The 18,105-nt window shown below is 30.0% G+C and overlaps 1 protein-coding gene and 1 pseudogene across 1 annotated transcript; one reads left to right on the plus strand and one right to left on the minus strand.

Moving 5' to 3' along the window:
- Window positions 1-2,077: 2,077 nt before the first annotated feature.
- On the plus strand, window positions 2,078-4,064 carry LOC111300771 (anthocyanidin 3-O-glucosyltransferase 5-like; annotated as a pseudogene).
- Window positions 4,065-10,350: 6,286 nt separating this feature from the next.
- LOC111300772 (putative NAD(P)H dehydrogenase (quinone) FQR1-like 2) lies at window positions 10,351-12,040 on the minus strand. Its single transcript, XM_022896388.2, has 2 exons — window positions 11,346-12,040; window positions 10,351-10,843 (listed from the first exon to the last, which is right to left on the minus strand). Exons 1-2 carry the CDS (start codon window positions 11,906-11,908, stop codon window positions 10,615-10,617), a joined length of 792 nt encoding a protein of 263 aa, XP_022752123.1. The 5' UTR covers window positions 11,909-12,040; the 3' UTR covers window positions 10,351-10,614.
- Window positions 12,041-18,105: the final 6,065 nt, after the last annotated feature.

An 18,105-nucleotide genomic window follows, 5' to 3' on the forward strand; every position in this document is an offset into this window, starting at 1 on the left:
AATTTCTATGTTTACCAGCATTTATTTTTTGGTGCAAAAAAGGAACTGTTATAACTTAGCAACTAGTACGTAAAACAAAACGACAAGCTGCATCCTCCTGCAGCAGTGTTTTAACAAAAGAGGGAGGTTCTTGAAACAAAAAATGAAAGACCTCGTTACACGTCGCACTATCACTATTACATAAAGTTTTGCTTTCGAAACATAGCGGGATTGTAATAGATCGAATTTGAATATTTGAATCCAATTAAAATTTATTTAAAATTTTTTTAATTTAAATTTAATTAAAAATAAAAATTAAATTATTTAAATTTATTTAATTAGATTCGATTAATATATAAAAAAAATTTAATTTAATTTAATAAATATTTGATAATTTTATTCGAATTTAAATTTAAATTTAAAATATTTTATTAATTAAAATAATAAAATATATTTAAATATAAAAATTAAATTAAATTCATAAACTATTTAAATTAAACATAAAATTATTTAAATATAATTTAATCAATAAATTAAATTTTTAATTTTAATTTTAATTTAATAATAATTAAATTAAATTTAAATAATTTATAAATATTAATATATCATTTAAAAGCCGAGGGCGAGAGCGTATCCTTACATCTATTGCCTTCCCAGCATTAGTAAATAGAAATGATATGACGATTGAACTGAATAATTTTTTGTGGGAATGGTTGGGCCATTTCTCTGTTGTCTAAAATGTTTGGTTCCTTATGAAAAATGTACACTGAAATTCGTACACTTTGTGGGGTTGCGTAGGCCTAAGAGCATCCTAGAAATAATGAAAAAAAAAAAAAAAAAAAAACCAATCCACGAGGACTGAGGTCCCCTTCCATGTGGTGTTTACTTTTATGGAGGTGATCAATGCCACGCTTTATGTTGTAGTGTACCAACAACTCAATAATTTTGTTTCTCAATTATTGCATGAATTTGCCAAGACCGAAAACGCCCTGCCTTTGTCTCTCCAATTTGATTTACTTCTTTTTCTTGGACACTATTTTTTTAAAATATAAAGATTTTTATGTGATATATATATCGATGATATATTTATATTTTTAAAATATTAAATAAATATAAAAAATAATTAAATTTTATAGTTTAAGAATTCATAAAATATGATATAATATTAAGTCTTAAAAAGATAGAATTTAAAAAAAATTAATATATAATTTTTAAGATTAAAACTATGTTTAGATGATTTTACTTTATAATATCATATTATAATAAAAATTAAAAAAATTTTAGAATAATTAAAAGATAAAAAATAATTTCAAAATTTTTTAGGTCTTCTTAATTATAAAGGCAATTCATTAAAAATCTTTTTTAAAAAAAGTTTTACAAGAAAAACAAAAAAAAGATAAATATTTTTCATAGATAAAAGAAAAATATGATATTATTAAACAAATAAAATTAAATCTTAAATTTATACCTAAAATATATCTTCTAAAATCTGGAGAATTATTTATTATTGAAATAGATGCATCATACTGACATTAAAGATGTATACTTAAATCAAATATACATAATCAAGAATTAATTTATGGTTATAATTCGAAAAAATTTAAACCTAATGAGATAAAATATATTATTTATGAAAAAGAATTACTAACAATAAAAAATATAGTAATAAAATTTCATATTTATTCAACACCTGAAAATTTTATTATTAGAATTGATAATTAAGTAGTTAAAAGTTTCTTAAAAAAATAAAAAATTAGAAACTAATCCTAAAAGAATTAGATGATATAATTTTTTATGTCAATATAATTTTTATAATTTTTTTATTGAATTTATTCAAAAATTTAATAATATTTTTGTTGATTTTTTAAACAGATCAGATGGATAGAGACCAAAAACCTCTTGAGCAACAAAAACATATCACCATTCAAAAAAAGCAATTTAAACAAAAAATTTCTTTTCAAAATCTTAATTCAAAATTATCTTATCCTACTCGTTTTAAACCGCTAATGCTTTATACTAATCCAAGATCCTTTTATTCTTCTCTTGGCATCTTCTTAGACTCTTTCTCTCCTTTACATCTCTCTCACACCTACCAAACCATATTAGAGTTTTTTTTTTTTTTTTTTGGGAGTTGGGGAAGGATTCGATTTTTTTTTTTTTTGAATAAATTATGTATCGATTTAGTCAAACGTTATTATAAGAAATTTGAAGTGCATCTTTCCCTACCAAATTAGTTTTTCTTATATACATAAGCTCATACTCCATTTTGATTTCTTCTCTCTCAACTTATTATTCAAAGAAAAGAAGAATTAATCTTCTCAAATCAATAGATTTTATCTATGGAGTTATCAAACACAAAGCCTCACGTTGCCTTGCTATCTTTCCCTGTTCACTTTACTCCTATGGTTGAGCTCGGGAAACGCCTTGTAACTTGCCAAAACGTCAAAGTAACAATCTTCGTCACTTCTTTTCTTGAATCTGCAGCATCAATATCACGGATGGTCCAATCTGCTCAGAGTGCAAACCTCTACGATGTCATCCAACTGCCGCCAGCAGACATTTCTGGCCTTATTAGCTCCGGCAAGATGGAACTCTTGTCGGTTTCATCCGTGGTTCGTTTTAGCAAACCAGCTTTCCGGTCTGCCATATCTGCTTTGGAGACTCCTTTAACTGCTCTAATTGTTTATGTTTATGCAGTTAATTGTTTAGTGATTGCTGATGAGCTTAAGATTCCTAAATTTGTTTACCTAAGCTTGCATGCCTGGTATCTTGCCCTATTTTTATACACTCCAATATTAGTTAAGAAGGTCGGAGGAGAGTTTGGAGATGATCAGAAACAACCATTTGTTCTTCCAGGTTGCACCCCAGTTCGACCAGAAGATTTGCCAGATCCTATATTGGTCCAAACCAAAAATAGTTATCTTGAGTTCATACGTATAGCTATATATGGAGATTCCAAAGGCTGATGGTATTTTGGTGAACACATGGGAGGAGTTGCAGCCTACAACCCTAGCAGCTCTGAGGGATGATAAGCTCTTGGGAAGTATTGCCAAGGCACCAATTTTCCCCATCGGCCCAATTACTTCAGAGGGAGCAGTCGGATCAAAGAGCGAGCTGTTCGAGAGGATGGACAAGCAACCAAAACAATCTGTGCTTTACATATCTTTTGGAAGCATAGGAGTGCTATCACCTGAGCAAATGACAGAATTAGCTTGGGGTTTAGAGTTGAGCCAACAAAGGTTTATTTGGGTAGTGCGTCCACCTAAAACAAAAACAGATATTGGGTTTGTTCCCAAGTTTCGGGACAGTAATAATATGTCCAGTTACTTAGCAGAAGGGTTCATGACTCGGACCCAGGAGAGGGGGCTAGTGATTCCACAATGGGCTCCGCAGGTGGAAATCTTGAGCCATAAATCATGTGGGGGATTTTTCACACATTGTGGGTGGAATTCAGTTATAGAATGTATCACTAATGGATTGCCAATGATCGCTTGGCCTCTTTATGCTGAACAAAGAATGAATTCTACAATGTTAACAGAGGAACTCGGCATAGCTGTTCGATCCAGAACAATACCATCCAAGGGTGTTGTGGGGAGGGAGGAGATTGAGACGATGATTAAGAAAATATTTGTCGATGAAGAAGGGCGAAAAATAAGAGGCAGACTCAAAGACTTAAAACTTAGTGCAGAGAAAGCTTGGACCAAGGGTGGTTCGTCTTACAATGCACTAGCTGAAATGGTGAAACAATGTAAAAACTGAAAGAAAAAGAAGAGTAGTTTGAATGGAGATATAGTCTCTTTTGACAGTTTATGCAAGACTAATGTTAAATAATGTTTGGGGTTCGGATTAGAATCCTACGTGGTGAGAATGAGATTTTTAGCATGAAAGAAAATTATCTGGACTAATGAATATTTCTTTCTTTGGTGTTTGAATATATGCTCTCTCAATTGATCCTAGATTTAGTATCATGCTACTTCGTATATAGTGTTTCTATACATCCTAACCAATTTTAATCCATCCAGCAGTTGGGGGATTTTTCTAGCATTGTGTGTAGAATTTAACCTTAAAAGTATCATTAATGGAGTGCCCTAGGAATCAAATAACGGTTCTATAGTGGAATAACGGTCATAAAATTATGATAGTGCCACCACCCGTTATTGTTATTGGAGAAAATGCAATTGAAAAATTTATTCACACCCAAATCGGTGCGTAACGACTGCACGAAAATGACGTAACAAAAAATATCGACAATAACAATCCATTATTACCACTATTCCCATTTTCCTCCTCACCAGTTCAAGTTATAAAATAAAAAAATAAAATTTCAACACTGCCAAAAATCATAATAAAAGAGCAAGACTGCAAAAATAAAAGTAAAAGCAAAAAAATAACTCAAAGCCTCAGTTTCAAAATCAATCTAAAAAAAAGTTAGAAAACAGTATTAAATCATTTATCAATCATTCAATCGAAAGCAATCCTAGCTCAATCCACAAATTACCTAAATTTAAATCAGCCTCAAATTTTCAATCAACAATCAAAATTAAAAAAGGTAAAAAGATAAAGTTAAATTACTTTCTTTTTTTTTTACAAAATTTATGTAAAACAATGTCTATCTTTATGAGAATTTGAAAGAGACAAGCAAGGTACTTTGTAGGCACTAGACAGGTGAAAGCGATGAGGGTATGTGAGAGAGAGCGATAGATGCAAAGAAAATTGGGATAAGAAAAAGATGCCCAAAGCATAAAAAAAAGAACAAAAAAAGATTTGATGAGGGAATTAGGTAGCCAAAACTTAGGGGGTATTTGGGAATGGGTGGATGGAGTGGGATGAATGGGTGGGGTAGGGTTGGTTTTTTATTTAATTTTGTAATTAATTTTATTAAAATATAAGTTCAAATATTTTTAATTTTTGAAAATTTTTAAAATAAAATCTAATTAAAGGGATTGAGGATTTATAATTGAAAAAAATTAACGATTTAATAATTTAATATGATATATATATAGAGATTTTAGATGAAAAATTTTGATAAATTTTTTTTTGTATAAGTTAGATGAAAAATAATTAAAATTAGATATTATATTTTGATTTTGTTGTTTATTAATTTATGATTTTGTATTTAAAATTTAATAATTTTTTTTGTTGTTTTGATATTTATATTGTTGTCAATTCTTTTAATATTAGATTAATTCTTATTATTTTTGTGTAATTATTGAAGATTATATTTATTATATAAGTATTGAAAGTAATTTGTAATAAAAAAAATTTTATATCAATTAGTGTATCAAAAAAATTAAGTTACTTAATAAATTTAATATTCTATGATCTATTACTTTTAAAATTAAAAACTATAAACTAAAAATTAAAAAATTTAACTTAAATTTAATTTTTAATGATGAAATAAGTAACTTTAATATTTCTAAATATAAGTTTTATTTAATTGTATATAAAATAGCAAGCATGCAACTACGTGAAGAATTCCCAAGTAAATAAGTAGAAGGTATGCTAAATAATTATATAGGTTGACATTTTGGAACACTTGTGCCAAATATAAAAGAAAATGTTTCATGCAAACCTTGTAATAAAGTTGTAAAATGAGGAATAACACGTTTTAAGGAACACATTGCTTATAAAATTGAGAATGTTGCATCATACTTCAACATTACTGGAATGTTATATTTTTATAATTCATTTGCAAATATTATTGTTAATTTCTTAACAAAAAATATAAAATTACATAAGCATGTATAACTAATTTTCTCCTTTTTGTCTTGACTATATTATTAATAGGTATAGTAAAAGAAAGTATGATAAAACTTTTTCAAGAAAACAAATTAAAAAAAATTGACAACAAAAATAAGAAAAAATAAATTTTTATCACAGTTAAAAGGACAAGATGATTATGAAAGATTTACTAATGAAGACACCGCTACTAGATAAGTCATGCTAGATAGTATCCAATCACAACATGAGTGGCATAGAAGACAAGAATTCAAATAAAGAACTAGTGGTTGGAATAATATATATGAAGAGGAACGAAGCTCTCATGGCTCAGTTGCTAAATATTTTGAAGAAAGTACAAAAAAATCAACTTCAAATAAGTCTGAATTTTCATTACCTGAATTGGTTAAAAGTAAGAGTTCAAGATAATTAAAAATAAGTGACTCATTTTTAAAGACATTAAGAAAAAATATGAGCGAATCAGTATCAAAATTTTTTATATATGATCGACTTCTTTTTCAATTAGCAAACCCTCCATGGTTACAAAATTTAATTTCTGTGGTAGCAGAAGTTGGCCAACATATAAAATTTTCAACACTTTATGAGGTTTCAGATGTGTATTTAGAGTTTGAGTATCAACAAATTCATGAATGAGTTAATGGATTAAAAGCTCATTGGAATGAATTGGGTGTCACTTTGATGTGTGATGGTTGGATCAACAGTTTAAATTAAATACATATCACTAATTTTCTTGGTTACTATAGTAAAGGGACCATTTTTTGAAAATTTATAGATGTCTCAAGTGTTCATAGTAGAGATATAAACTTTTACTATAGATTATTGGATGAAGTTGTAAAAGAAATTGGAGAAAAATACATTATTCAAATAGTCACTGATAATGAAGTAGTACTTAAAGTCGTAAAAAAAATTTAATAGAGCAGAGAAAACATTTGTATTAGATAACATGTTTAGCTCATTGTTTGGACTTGTGCCTTAAAGATATTGGCAAAAAAAATGTGACAAAGGTTTTGGATGATGCAAAACATGTGACTTGTTTTTATATACAATTACATTTTGATTGTTAATTTGATGAAAAAATATACACAAGGAAAGCAAATATTTCGTCTTACTCTTATCCAATTTGCCACTCACTTCATATAGTTAGAAGAAATAATGAGGCAAAAGCAAGATTTAAGAGAGATATTCAATTCAAATGTTAGTAATTAGTAATTAGTATAATTATTTAAATCTAGTATCTTTTTATGATATGATGGTTTAAAATATTAATTTAAAATATATTACTCTAAAAAATTATTGATGAATATATAAAAATTTAAAGAATCAAAATGGGAACAACAAAAATAGAGGCTTGCTTATGAAGCCAAAAAATCATTTTGAAAAAAGATTTTTAGAAAAAAGCATGCGATATAATAAAAATTTATGAGCCTTTGATAAAAATATTGCACCTTGTGGATGGTGATGAAAAACCAACAATTAGCTTTATTTATGAGACTGTGGATAGAGCTAAACAAACAATTCAGTAAAATTATCGTTATTCTGTTGAATATGAAAATATTATTGATAATAGATGAAATTTTATACACTCTGAGTTGCATTCAGTTGGTAAGTAAATCAAGGATATAGATGCCATTTAAAAATATGTTTATTTTTTATAGTTAAATTGTTTATATATTTATTTTTTATTATTTTAATATAATATTATTATGAATTATGTTTAAGTTACTATCTAAATCCATAATTTCAATTTGGAATGAAACATTCTGCAAATTTATTTAAAAAAATATTAAAAGGTACAAAAGTAATTATTAAAATATTAAAACTTTTTATAGATACTCAAATCAGAATAATTAATCAAGTTAGTATTTAATATTATTTTATAACATTGACATTTATTTTATGTATTAAAAATAGAATTATTTTTTATTTATTCATTTATTATTGTATTTTCAATCAATATACTTGTTATTATTTCAAGACAAGCATGAAACATTTGGTACTCCACATGCACAAAGAGTTTGGAAGCAAATGAATTTAGATAAATAGTAAATTAAATAATTATAATTTATTTATATTATTTAATTGTATAGCACATTTAAATTTAATTTAAATAATTTTATACAGCTGAGTAATGAATGATATATGACACTTGTGTTCCTGAATTACAAAAATTAGTAATCAAAGTGCTTAGTTAAACAATATTTACATCAAATTATGAATATAATTGGAGCACATTTAGCTGTATTCACATCAAAATAAAAAATAGATTGAAGTTTGAAATACTTTAGAAACTTATATATACCTATTACAACATGGGACTAAGAATGAGACATTAGAAAAGAATAAGCATTGACAAGATAAATAATAATTTTAATCCTATTAGCCTTAACCATATTTTTAAAGATGATGATCCATTAGCAGAATGGCTGCAAGAGAAAAAAAATCATATGTTAGATGATCAAAACTTTGATTGATTACTCGTAGATAATTCTGATAATGAAATAAATGTTGAATAATCACGTCAATCTCAGGAAAGAAATGTGTCTCATTCAAGTTCAAGCCCAACATCAAGTTAGAGTAATTATAGTGGGGGTTTAAGTCCAAATGATGATGACGGTGATAGTGTGAATTTTGGTGGTAAAATGGATACAAATCGACCTTACAACCCACTTAGAAGAGAACTTGGGTTTGCTGCTACTAGTGAATTTTTCATTAAAATGGTAGAATACGAAATAAATTATTATGCTAAATCTAGTGAGGGTCAAAGTACACATAAAGCTCAATCAAAAGGAAAAGCCAAGAAGCACTATCATGATATTTTTAGAAGTTCTTCATCTTCAAATAGGAGATCTAATTATACTAATTTTAAGTATAGTAAATCATCAGCTAATACTCAAAGATGTTACTATCCACTGGAATAATCTAATTTTCAACATTCTCATGGTTATCCACCTCTATATGGTTATTATCCACTATAAAATGTATCATCCACCTCAAATGTATCATTTACCATATATATATCCCTCACCACAAACGTATCATGCACCACAGATGTATCATCCTCAAATATATCATCCACCTCAAATGTACTAAGAACAAAGGTGACAAAGACGGGGATGTAGTCAACTTGGCTCTCAAAATGAAGATAGAGAATTTGATCCTTATCGTCATTCTATCATATGGTAAAATTTGAAATATATATCAATAATTGTAGTTGATAGAATTTGAAATTATTATATTTTTAGTTGATGAAATTTGAAATTATTATATTTTTAAGTTTGTAATTTTATTAAATATACATGCTTGGTATTTAACATATTATATTTTGTTAATATTTGATTTGTCTAGAATTAATATTAAATATGAACTTAGCTCAAAAAAAATTTTGTAGATAAACCAAATATGAATATTTTATTATAATCTAAATAAATTTGTGAATAATTTTTTAAAAAAATAAAAAACATAATGTCATAAATTATTTTTAAAATCATTAAATAAAAATTTTTATAATTATAATTATAATTATTATATTTTATAATAAATTATGTAAAAATAAAAAAAATTCACCACTGTAATAATTATAATAATCTCCATTATATCTAAAAAAATGATAAATATAATATAATTAAAAATATGATCACGATTACTATTTAAATATCTAGAAGTGCCCTTAACCGCTTGTCCGTTCATGCAGAGCAGAAAATGAATGCTACGATGATGAGATAAAGATGACGGTGGATGAAGAAGGACATGCAATGAGGGCTAGAGTCAAGGAACTCAAATCGAGGGCAGAAAAAGCTTGGAATGAGAATGCTTTTTCTTCTTAATCATTGGCTCAATTTTTGTGTTTAATCTTTTTGGATCTCTTAAAAAAATTGAACAAGCCCACTTTATTGTAATTTTGTTTTAGTATTTGATAGCCCCATTGATTTTGAAGGCCAGTCATAATAAGAATTTCAGGGCAAGCGGTTGAAAAAGCCCAACATTTAGCCCAAATATAAAGTTGTTCATGTATGGTGTAACATGCAGATCCCGCAGTCATGATTTTTCAGTGACCGCGGCAATTGAGGACTCAGATTATGACTCACTGCCAATTTAATTGAGGTGCTAAGCTTTAATTGGCCGTTAATGTTTTTGAAAAGGGTAGATAATTTTCAGAAAAAGAATCTCATTTTTCGTTGACCAATAAATTATTTTTCATCGATAAATCAATCTTGTAACAAATAAAAATTAAAAAATACAAAAATCATTTTATAAAAGTCATTTTTGCGAAACAAAAGGAACCTTCTTTTGAATTAAAACGTGTAATTATTAATAATTCTCTAACATTTTACTTGTACCCAAAAGAAAACTCTAAAGATTTGTACTATGTTTATGGTGTGAAAAAAAATTTTGATCTAGAAATGGCAAGTGCCTATGTTTAAGACCCTTAATTTTTATGGCTACAAAATCCAAGAAAATCTTGCTAGTTATTGCATTGCCAGACAAAATGAGTATGCCATGTACATGATTCAATGAATATGTTAAAAGTACATTATAACCTACAATGCTCATGTTAGACATAGGTAAATAAAATGGTTAGTGAATCCACCAGAGACAAACAGAGGGTGACTGATGAATTTAGGGTGATTTGGATTGACTATAAAAAGAAAATGAAATTTTTATTACACTGAGAAAATTATAGAAACGAAGCACATATAGACAGACATCTTATTTGATAATGATAAGCCAAGACAGAAGCGTATCAAATGATGCACATCTTTCTCAACTGAATGGAATTGGCAAAAAGGAATAGAAGAAAGGATATTCAACAGAAATGCCAAGACCATAAAACAAAGCCAAACACAATTCCAATTAATGAATATTCAACACAAAATGGAACCCCAAATGGGGGGAATGTCATGCCTGAGAAAGCCTCTTGACAACACCAGCCATGTACTTTCCCTGATGCTCTGCAAGAGCCAGCTCTGTTTCAGTTGGCTCTCTTGTGCCATCACCAGCATAAACTCCAGCACCATAAGGTGAACCTCCTCGTATGGAATCCATCTTGAACATTCCAGCTCCGAAAGTGTAGCCAATGGGAACAAATAGCATTCCATGGTGTGCCAACTGCGTTATTGCCGTCCAACTGAACCAGTTAGAAGCACCAGAAATGTCAGAATGTTGATAAACATGCACTTTTTTGAGAAATAAATTCATCCATTCATCCATTTCTAGTTCATCTCTCTCCACCAATTTATTAAAAACATAATAGACAACAGTGAAGTTCAGAAAAGATCATTTGGACAGATAAGCCTGATTTACCAATGTGTCTCAGATCAAACTCCATGCTGACTTCTAGCAGGGAGCACCTTAAATTTTCATATTGAAAATGAAACCACTTTAGATCCTTGAATTTTTAGTGATCTCAGTACAAACATAGGTTGTTATCTGATATCCAATCATCTGGAAATGCTGAGAATAAGTTCTATAGCTAACATACCAATAAAAAACACTGAAACTCCTAAGAGATGACAGCCACCCAACATTTCCAAAGCCTAGAAAGCTTTCATATTTCAAGTTTAGTTTTCATGTGAGGCAAAGTTCATCTTTCACTAGACTGAAAAAGACAAAAAAAAATCATAACTTACGCGGTGGTTTCTTGGCCACCTCCTTGAGTTCCAGTACTAACAAAGAACCCAGCTGGCTTCCCCGCCAGCGTCCGCTCCTTCCAAAGCTGCCCCGTGGAGTCGAAAAACGCTTTCATCTGAGCCGCCATACACCCATACCTCGTTGGAAACCCAAACAGGACACCATCCGCCTCCGCCAATTCCGCCGCATTAATCTCCGGAACCTCCGGGTCTTTAGGCGGCGCGTTCATATGCTCCAGCACGTCCTCCGGAAGCGTCTCGGGAACCCGGTAAAGAAGGGCCTCGACACCTTCCACGCCGTCGACTCCTTTCTTCACCCACTTCGCCAACCTCTCAACGTGACCGTACATGGAGTAAAAAACAATGAAGACTTTTAACGTAGCGGTAACTGATTGGGTATTTACAAAATTCACCACCACGGTAGGAGTTTCGTGGGTTTCTTCATCGGCGGAGACAGGTGCGTTGTTGGTGATGGTGGTGGTGGATCCACGGCGGCGGGCGGCGCCTTCCACGTAGGAAGGAAGCTTTTTCTTGCTTGGGACACAGCCACCGCCTTTGCCCATGGAGGATTAACGGGAATTGGGGTTAGGATGAATTACATTACACAAAATCATATAACAATTTTGTTTAAGCCTGGACCATCGAATTACATTACCGTTGACTCCAACAAGCATCCTTTTTCCTGATGTCATTCTGACAAAATTTATTATTTTATATTTCATAAATAGGACCAGGGCGTCTCCCTGAAAATCATAAACGAGCTGTCATAATAATATAAAATATGATAAGATAATTTTATATTTATATAAAATATAAATATAAATATAAATGTGATATGATTTAAATTTTTTATAATAATTATATATAAATATAATAAAATTAAAAAATATATTTTATATTTTCATATTAACATAAATTATAATATTTAATTTTTATATAATATATAATCAAAACATAAAAATATTAATATTTTATATAATATAGATATATAAATTTATTAATAATGAAATAATTCAAATGTTAACTCCAACAAATGATTAGTTTACTTAGTTAAATTTCGTCTTTTTAAATAAAAATTTTTTAAAATTGAGTGTTATCGATAATTATTTATTGAAATTATTTTAAATGTATGATCTGTAATTATTTATTTTAAATTATCAAATATGATACATTTTACTTTAATTTAAAAAATTAAATAATCTATCTACTTTTGAGTTTTTTTATTTTAATTTGAATACTAACTACATGATATATAAAACTTTTAAATGATGCATAATGCTCTTTTTATACATATATAAAGTTTTGATTCCATTTTTGTGTATTATGACTTGTCATGGCCTCGTCAACTAAAATAAAATATAAAATTTTATTTTTTGTGCGCATCAGACGGCTAGTCATATGGAGTAATTATCATTGGAATTTCATGTATTTTGTCATCTTTCGAATAGTTTTAAAATATTGTTGTCCAATGATATTTTTGGTGTAGCCAAAAAGAAAAACCAATTAATAAGAACGAACATGCCGTGTGAAATGGGTTCTATGTGATTGGTTTACCGGTTTAGTTTTATAAATACATATAAAATCCAAAAATCAATGTATTCAGGTTGAATGGTACTAAATCCGGTTAGCTAGCATGCATAATTGAATTTTAGTGAGTTTGACAGTAAGAGACTGAAATTAACATGTGCTTGTTCATGCCCATCCCTTAGAGTTCAAACTTTAACTGTTAGGTAAAGCATGTTCAGAACCATTTAACTAAGTCCTGGATATGGTTGTAATTAAAAGGGAGAAAAAAATTTTTAAAAATAAAAATCAATTCAAAATTATAATGTTTAGTTTGGTTTAGATTAAGTTTGAATATCAAAGATATATGTTAGGTTCGAGTTAAGTTTTAAATCAGAAAGTGAAAATAAAAAAAAATTAAATCGAATTGAATTATATATTTTATTAAGTTATTTTTTAAAATATTTATAAAAGAAAAAATAATTTCAAGCTTAAATTTATTTAATATATTAAAAATTATATTTAAATAATTTAAAATTTAATGAATCAAATAAAATCGATAAAATTCAATTCAAATTAAATCAATACTAAAAAAAATTGATTGAATTTGAATCAAATTTAAAAAATTTAAAAAGTTATACATTAATCAAAATAATCCAACCAAACCATCATTAACTTACTTTGGAACCGCATAACAATTATGGTCCCCTCAGTCCTCACCCAAGTCCCTTGAAGCCTATCAACTGCAGCAGCTCCTGAAACCGAAATGGGCAATTGCCCCTCTTCCGTCCATCGCAATTTGTCTTACACGATTCCAAACCAACTTCATGCATTCATGTTAAGGCCCAAAGTACATCCACTCGAAACTTGCTTGAGCCCCTCATCAGAGCTGAGGCCTGGTCCCCATAATAGCAGGGGTTGAGTTCCCAAATATTAGCCTGTAGAGGATAGGCTTAGAAATCCAAGATATAAAAGCCCATGTAATTAAGAAATGTGGGTTTGAGTTTTAAAGTAATGACCCATGTTATTGGATTCAAGCAGGAATTGAAGCCCATGTTGTTAGAAAATGATGGACGTCAGTTCCAAAACGAAGGCTCATTAAAATTTGCTGCCACAAAGCTAAAGTTGGTAGTCGCGGATTCTACATCATTTTCGATGTTGTGCGATTAAATTTATTATGTTATTAATTTTAATAAAATTTATTTAATATAAATTATTTATTAATTATAATTATAATAATTTTTTAATTATTATTTTTAATTTCATTGCTTATTCAAATGAAATCTAATAACACACGTTGAGACGAATAGTTAGGAGACAGGATAAAGAAACAAAAGCTAGAGCTGCCTCGTCAAGGAAGCAAGGTGGCAATGTCCATGGTCATGGACCACCAAAAGAGATTGCACAATTCTGAAAACCAAAAAGGTGCCATATACCATTGTCTTCGGATCCAGGACATCTGAGACAGCGATCTAGTAGGCTTTAGTGCAGCTAGCTATGCCACTGGCGTACGGCCACACCCTTGCCCAACACCTGTTAGCCCTAAAGATCAGCAATGGCAACTTTTGTATTAATAAACCAAGATCAATAAATTTAATAATTTAAAATATAATATAATATAAAATTAAAAAATATATAAATAAATTTAATTACAAATATTTTATATTATATTAATATAAATTATAATACATAATTTTATATAAAATATAATATAAAATATAACTTATTAATATTTTAATAATATAAACACGTAAATGATCAAATCTAACAAAAAAAAAAAAAAAACAAATGAAAACGTTATAATGGTTACCATGTGCCAAAGCTTGATCAAGGAAAAGAAAGAGAGACAGCTTGGAATCCGTAAAAGTTTGGGAAAAGGGGCAAAGGAAAAAACACCAAAGCTAAATGGACCAAATTATGCCACAAATCCACTTGTCCTCCATCAACCTTTCTTTTGTACGATTTTTGGTGTTTTTAATCCTAAATTATGGGATTTAATTAAGGAGTTAATCGAGTATTGTAGAATCTTTTATCATTTTTTTATACAGCCCGAAGATACAAACTTAGCTGCTGGAAATAAAGGGGAATAATCCAACTTTATCTATGTGTTTTTGTGTGGACTTTAAAGAAAGTGAAAGTGACAAGCCAAGCATTTGCCTTCCAATAGAAAGGATTCAAAGCCTAGCTACTCTTTTCTTTATGGATTTCATGTTAAGTATTTGACCGACATCTTTTTCACCAACAGGTAAGATATGGGTTAGGTTTCATAAATTCATTGTTAGTTACTTTGTTTTCCATCTTTTTGTTATCACGTGCCACACGCGCTCGAATATTACCTCGAACCTGACAACAACTTAACCGATGTTTAACGGGTGGCGTGACCGTGCCCCTAGTGGCACATTGGACTACATTCTACTATATAAATTAAGGCTCGAATTTAATTAGAATTTTAATTACAATACTATACTTAAAGTCATAGTCCACCTAGATAATGGCTTAAATTAAGGCGTAATTCAAGGGTTGTTGAAATCTAAGTTTAAAAAAGAAAGAAAATAATCCATCCCCTGAATTGTTAATTTAATTGGTGCATTGAAATAGGGCTCGAACTTTAATTAAAAGTAAGCGTGAAGGGGCTTTTAGTATGGGAGGAGGGAAACATGGAAGGCCACTGTGGGTGGCATATACAACACAAACAAAATTGACTTGAACAGAGGAGAAGAGAACAGGAGAACCTGATTGGTAATGGACATTGATAGGCACTCACATTAATCTAGAGACACATTTCCCTGTCATGCAGCTTTTAGTGTCACTGTATATTAGATAATTGGGGGAGGTTAGGTGCCTGCTTTAACTATTGAACAGATGCCATCGGGAGTTGGCAAAAGTGATAAGAGATGAATATTGAGTATATTATCACTAAGCTCGAATTTTTAATGGTTATTTGTTAATAAATGATTTATAAATTTAAAAAATTTATAAGTAAAAATTTAATAAATTCGTAAATGATAATTTATTTTGATTTTAAAAATAAAGTTTTTTAAATTTTATATATAAAAAAAAAAGTATTGGACTTATGGAATATAGAACAACGAAGAATGGTGTTTTTTTTTTTTTTTTTTTTTTTTTTTTTTTCAGATTTAGAAAAGGGTGCAATAATCGCTTCTATCACGTGAAAGTACTTATTGGTTGATACATATAAAAAGAAAAGTCATTAATCCCGGTGCAACATTATATCGTCAAATGCCCCGATTTGATGTAATACAAATTTTGAGTTATGTCTTTTTCATAAAACAGGACTCAAAGAAACCCAAGAAAGGAAATCTATAATATAAAAAATTGATCATATTTTGCATTTTATGATATGTTCAGACAAAGAGAATCTGCTGTTCGAGCTGTCTTACAGACAAATATTGATGGAGATGAAATACTAGATACGATTTAATTAAGATCTAATGGTGATTAAGGAAATATTTGGTGAGATCAGTGGGGAGTGGACCACTGTACATTCTCTTCTTGAGAGTTGTGGGCTGCAAAAGGAAGATTGGTTAAGATTTCCTTAAGCAGGGGGATGGCTTTCATTAACCAAATTTAAAAGAATGCAAAATCCAATTGCCAATAGCTGTTTAGGCATCTAATTGAAGTTGGAATATGAGGAAACAAGAGTTGGAAGTGTCGGGACAAACATGACAGCCATTAGTTTAAGCACTTCACTTCATTATTTAGTTTTAAAAAACAAGGGTTTATTAAATTCATAAACAACTCAAAAGCATATAATGGAATCCCTCCCATGCCATGCGCATCTTGCTCAGCCTAGCTAAGCTAATTTCTTTCTTTCTTTCCTTCTTTCCTTTTTTTTCTTTGGTTTCTTCCACTAAATAATAGCAATTACAGAATCTCTGTCTCTCAATGGTTTCATCCTTGTCCTTTCTTACCACCATGGGTAAACTTGGGTGATCCGAGTTTAACCTTGGAAAAGATGCAGTGCAAATTTATCTCTTTTTGCTTAAAATAAACACCAACTCGATTTAAAAACAATGACCCTTTCAGTTTTTCACTTAGCAAACAAGAAAGCAATATGTAGTAAAAGCTTTTTATCTTCTTCACTGGTTGTGGAATTAACTCTCCAATTAATGTTCTTCCTGACAACCTTATCATTCATCCCTTCCAACATTGACAAATCCACTCCCATTTGCTCCAACGGGACCTAATAGGACTACATACCTATTTCGACAAAGGGTTGCACTAGGCCACTAGCTACTACTTCTGATCCAAAACCTTTAGCCAATTCAAGCCACTTTAGAGAATAATGGAGTCATCAGTGTGGTTTTATAGCACCTATATATTTACCAGCTGCATTTCCTGAATTTGCTCAAATGGATAATCTTAGTGGCCAAAGCATTTGCTCATAAATGGATGAATTCTTTTAGATAAGATAATGAGCAGCATCTAAAGTCATCATCCTTTTAATTTCTCCTCCTTTCCAAGCACGACAGCTTCCCCGAATTCCATTTTTTTTTTTCTCCTGTTGTTTCTAGTAATTAGCATCAATGGCAGAATCAAATCTTGGTTACAGTGGGATTTTAGAGCATCAAATCAAGACGTTATAGCCATTGACATTTGAGCAAGGGTAAATATGGCGGCTGGGTTAACAGTGCAAATGCAAACGGAACAGTCCTGATTGGTGGGCAGGTCAGAGAGCTGTCAAAATCAGTTGGAAGAACACGTGTATGGATCAAACTGTGTGGTCAAAAGAGGTACTTTCTGGGATGGTGACACGAATCAAAGTATTTGATTGCACCCCATGTGCATTCCCTTGCCACGAAATCAGTCTTTGTCACCCTCTTATCGAAACACCCTTTTTTTTAATGGTCTTTTCACCATGACTTAAATGGCTCGGGTTTGAGCCACGTTTGCTTTCCTCCACCAATCGGCTCTCATCAGAATTACCTCGTCGTTGTGGAACACTGTAACTTTCTCAGATCATTTTTTGCTTCAGTTTAAGTAATCTTTGTGTCAGACGAGGAAAAACACAACGCAATTCAACTGGTTTTCTTTTAGAATTAACAACTTGCAGTTCTTTTTTTATTGTCTTGTTTGTATTCACATGATCTTATCTTGTTGATTTCTAGGTTTATCTGTTTGCGTCTCTAGGTCAAAATAGGAACTCATCACCTCAATGCATGCGTCGATTAATAATATTGAACGTATAGGTGAAACCAAAGATGTTGGGAGGGAGAATTTTTCATGGAGTGCTAAC

The sequence above is a fragment of the Durio zibethinus genome, chromosome 18, assembly GCF_047325235.1.
Source record: "Durio zibethinus cultivar Kanyao isolate XHJ-2024 chromosome 18, ASM4732523v1, whole genome shotgun sequence".
In the NCBI taxonomy this organism is placed as follows: domain Eukaryota; kingdom Viridiplantae; phylum Streptophyta; class Magnoliopsida; order Malvales; family Malvaceae; genus Durio; species Durio zibethinus.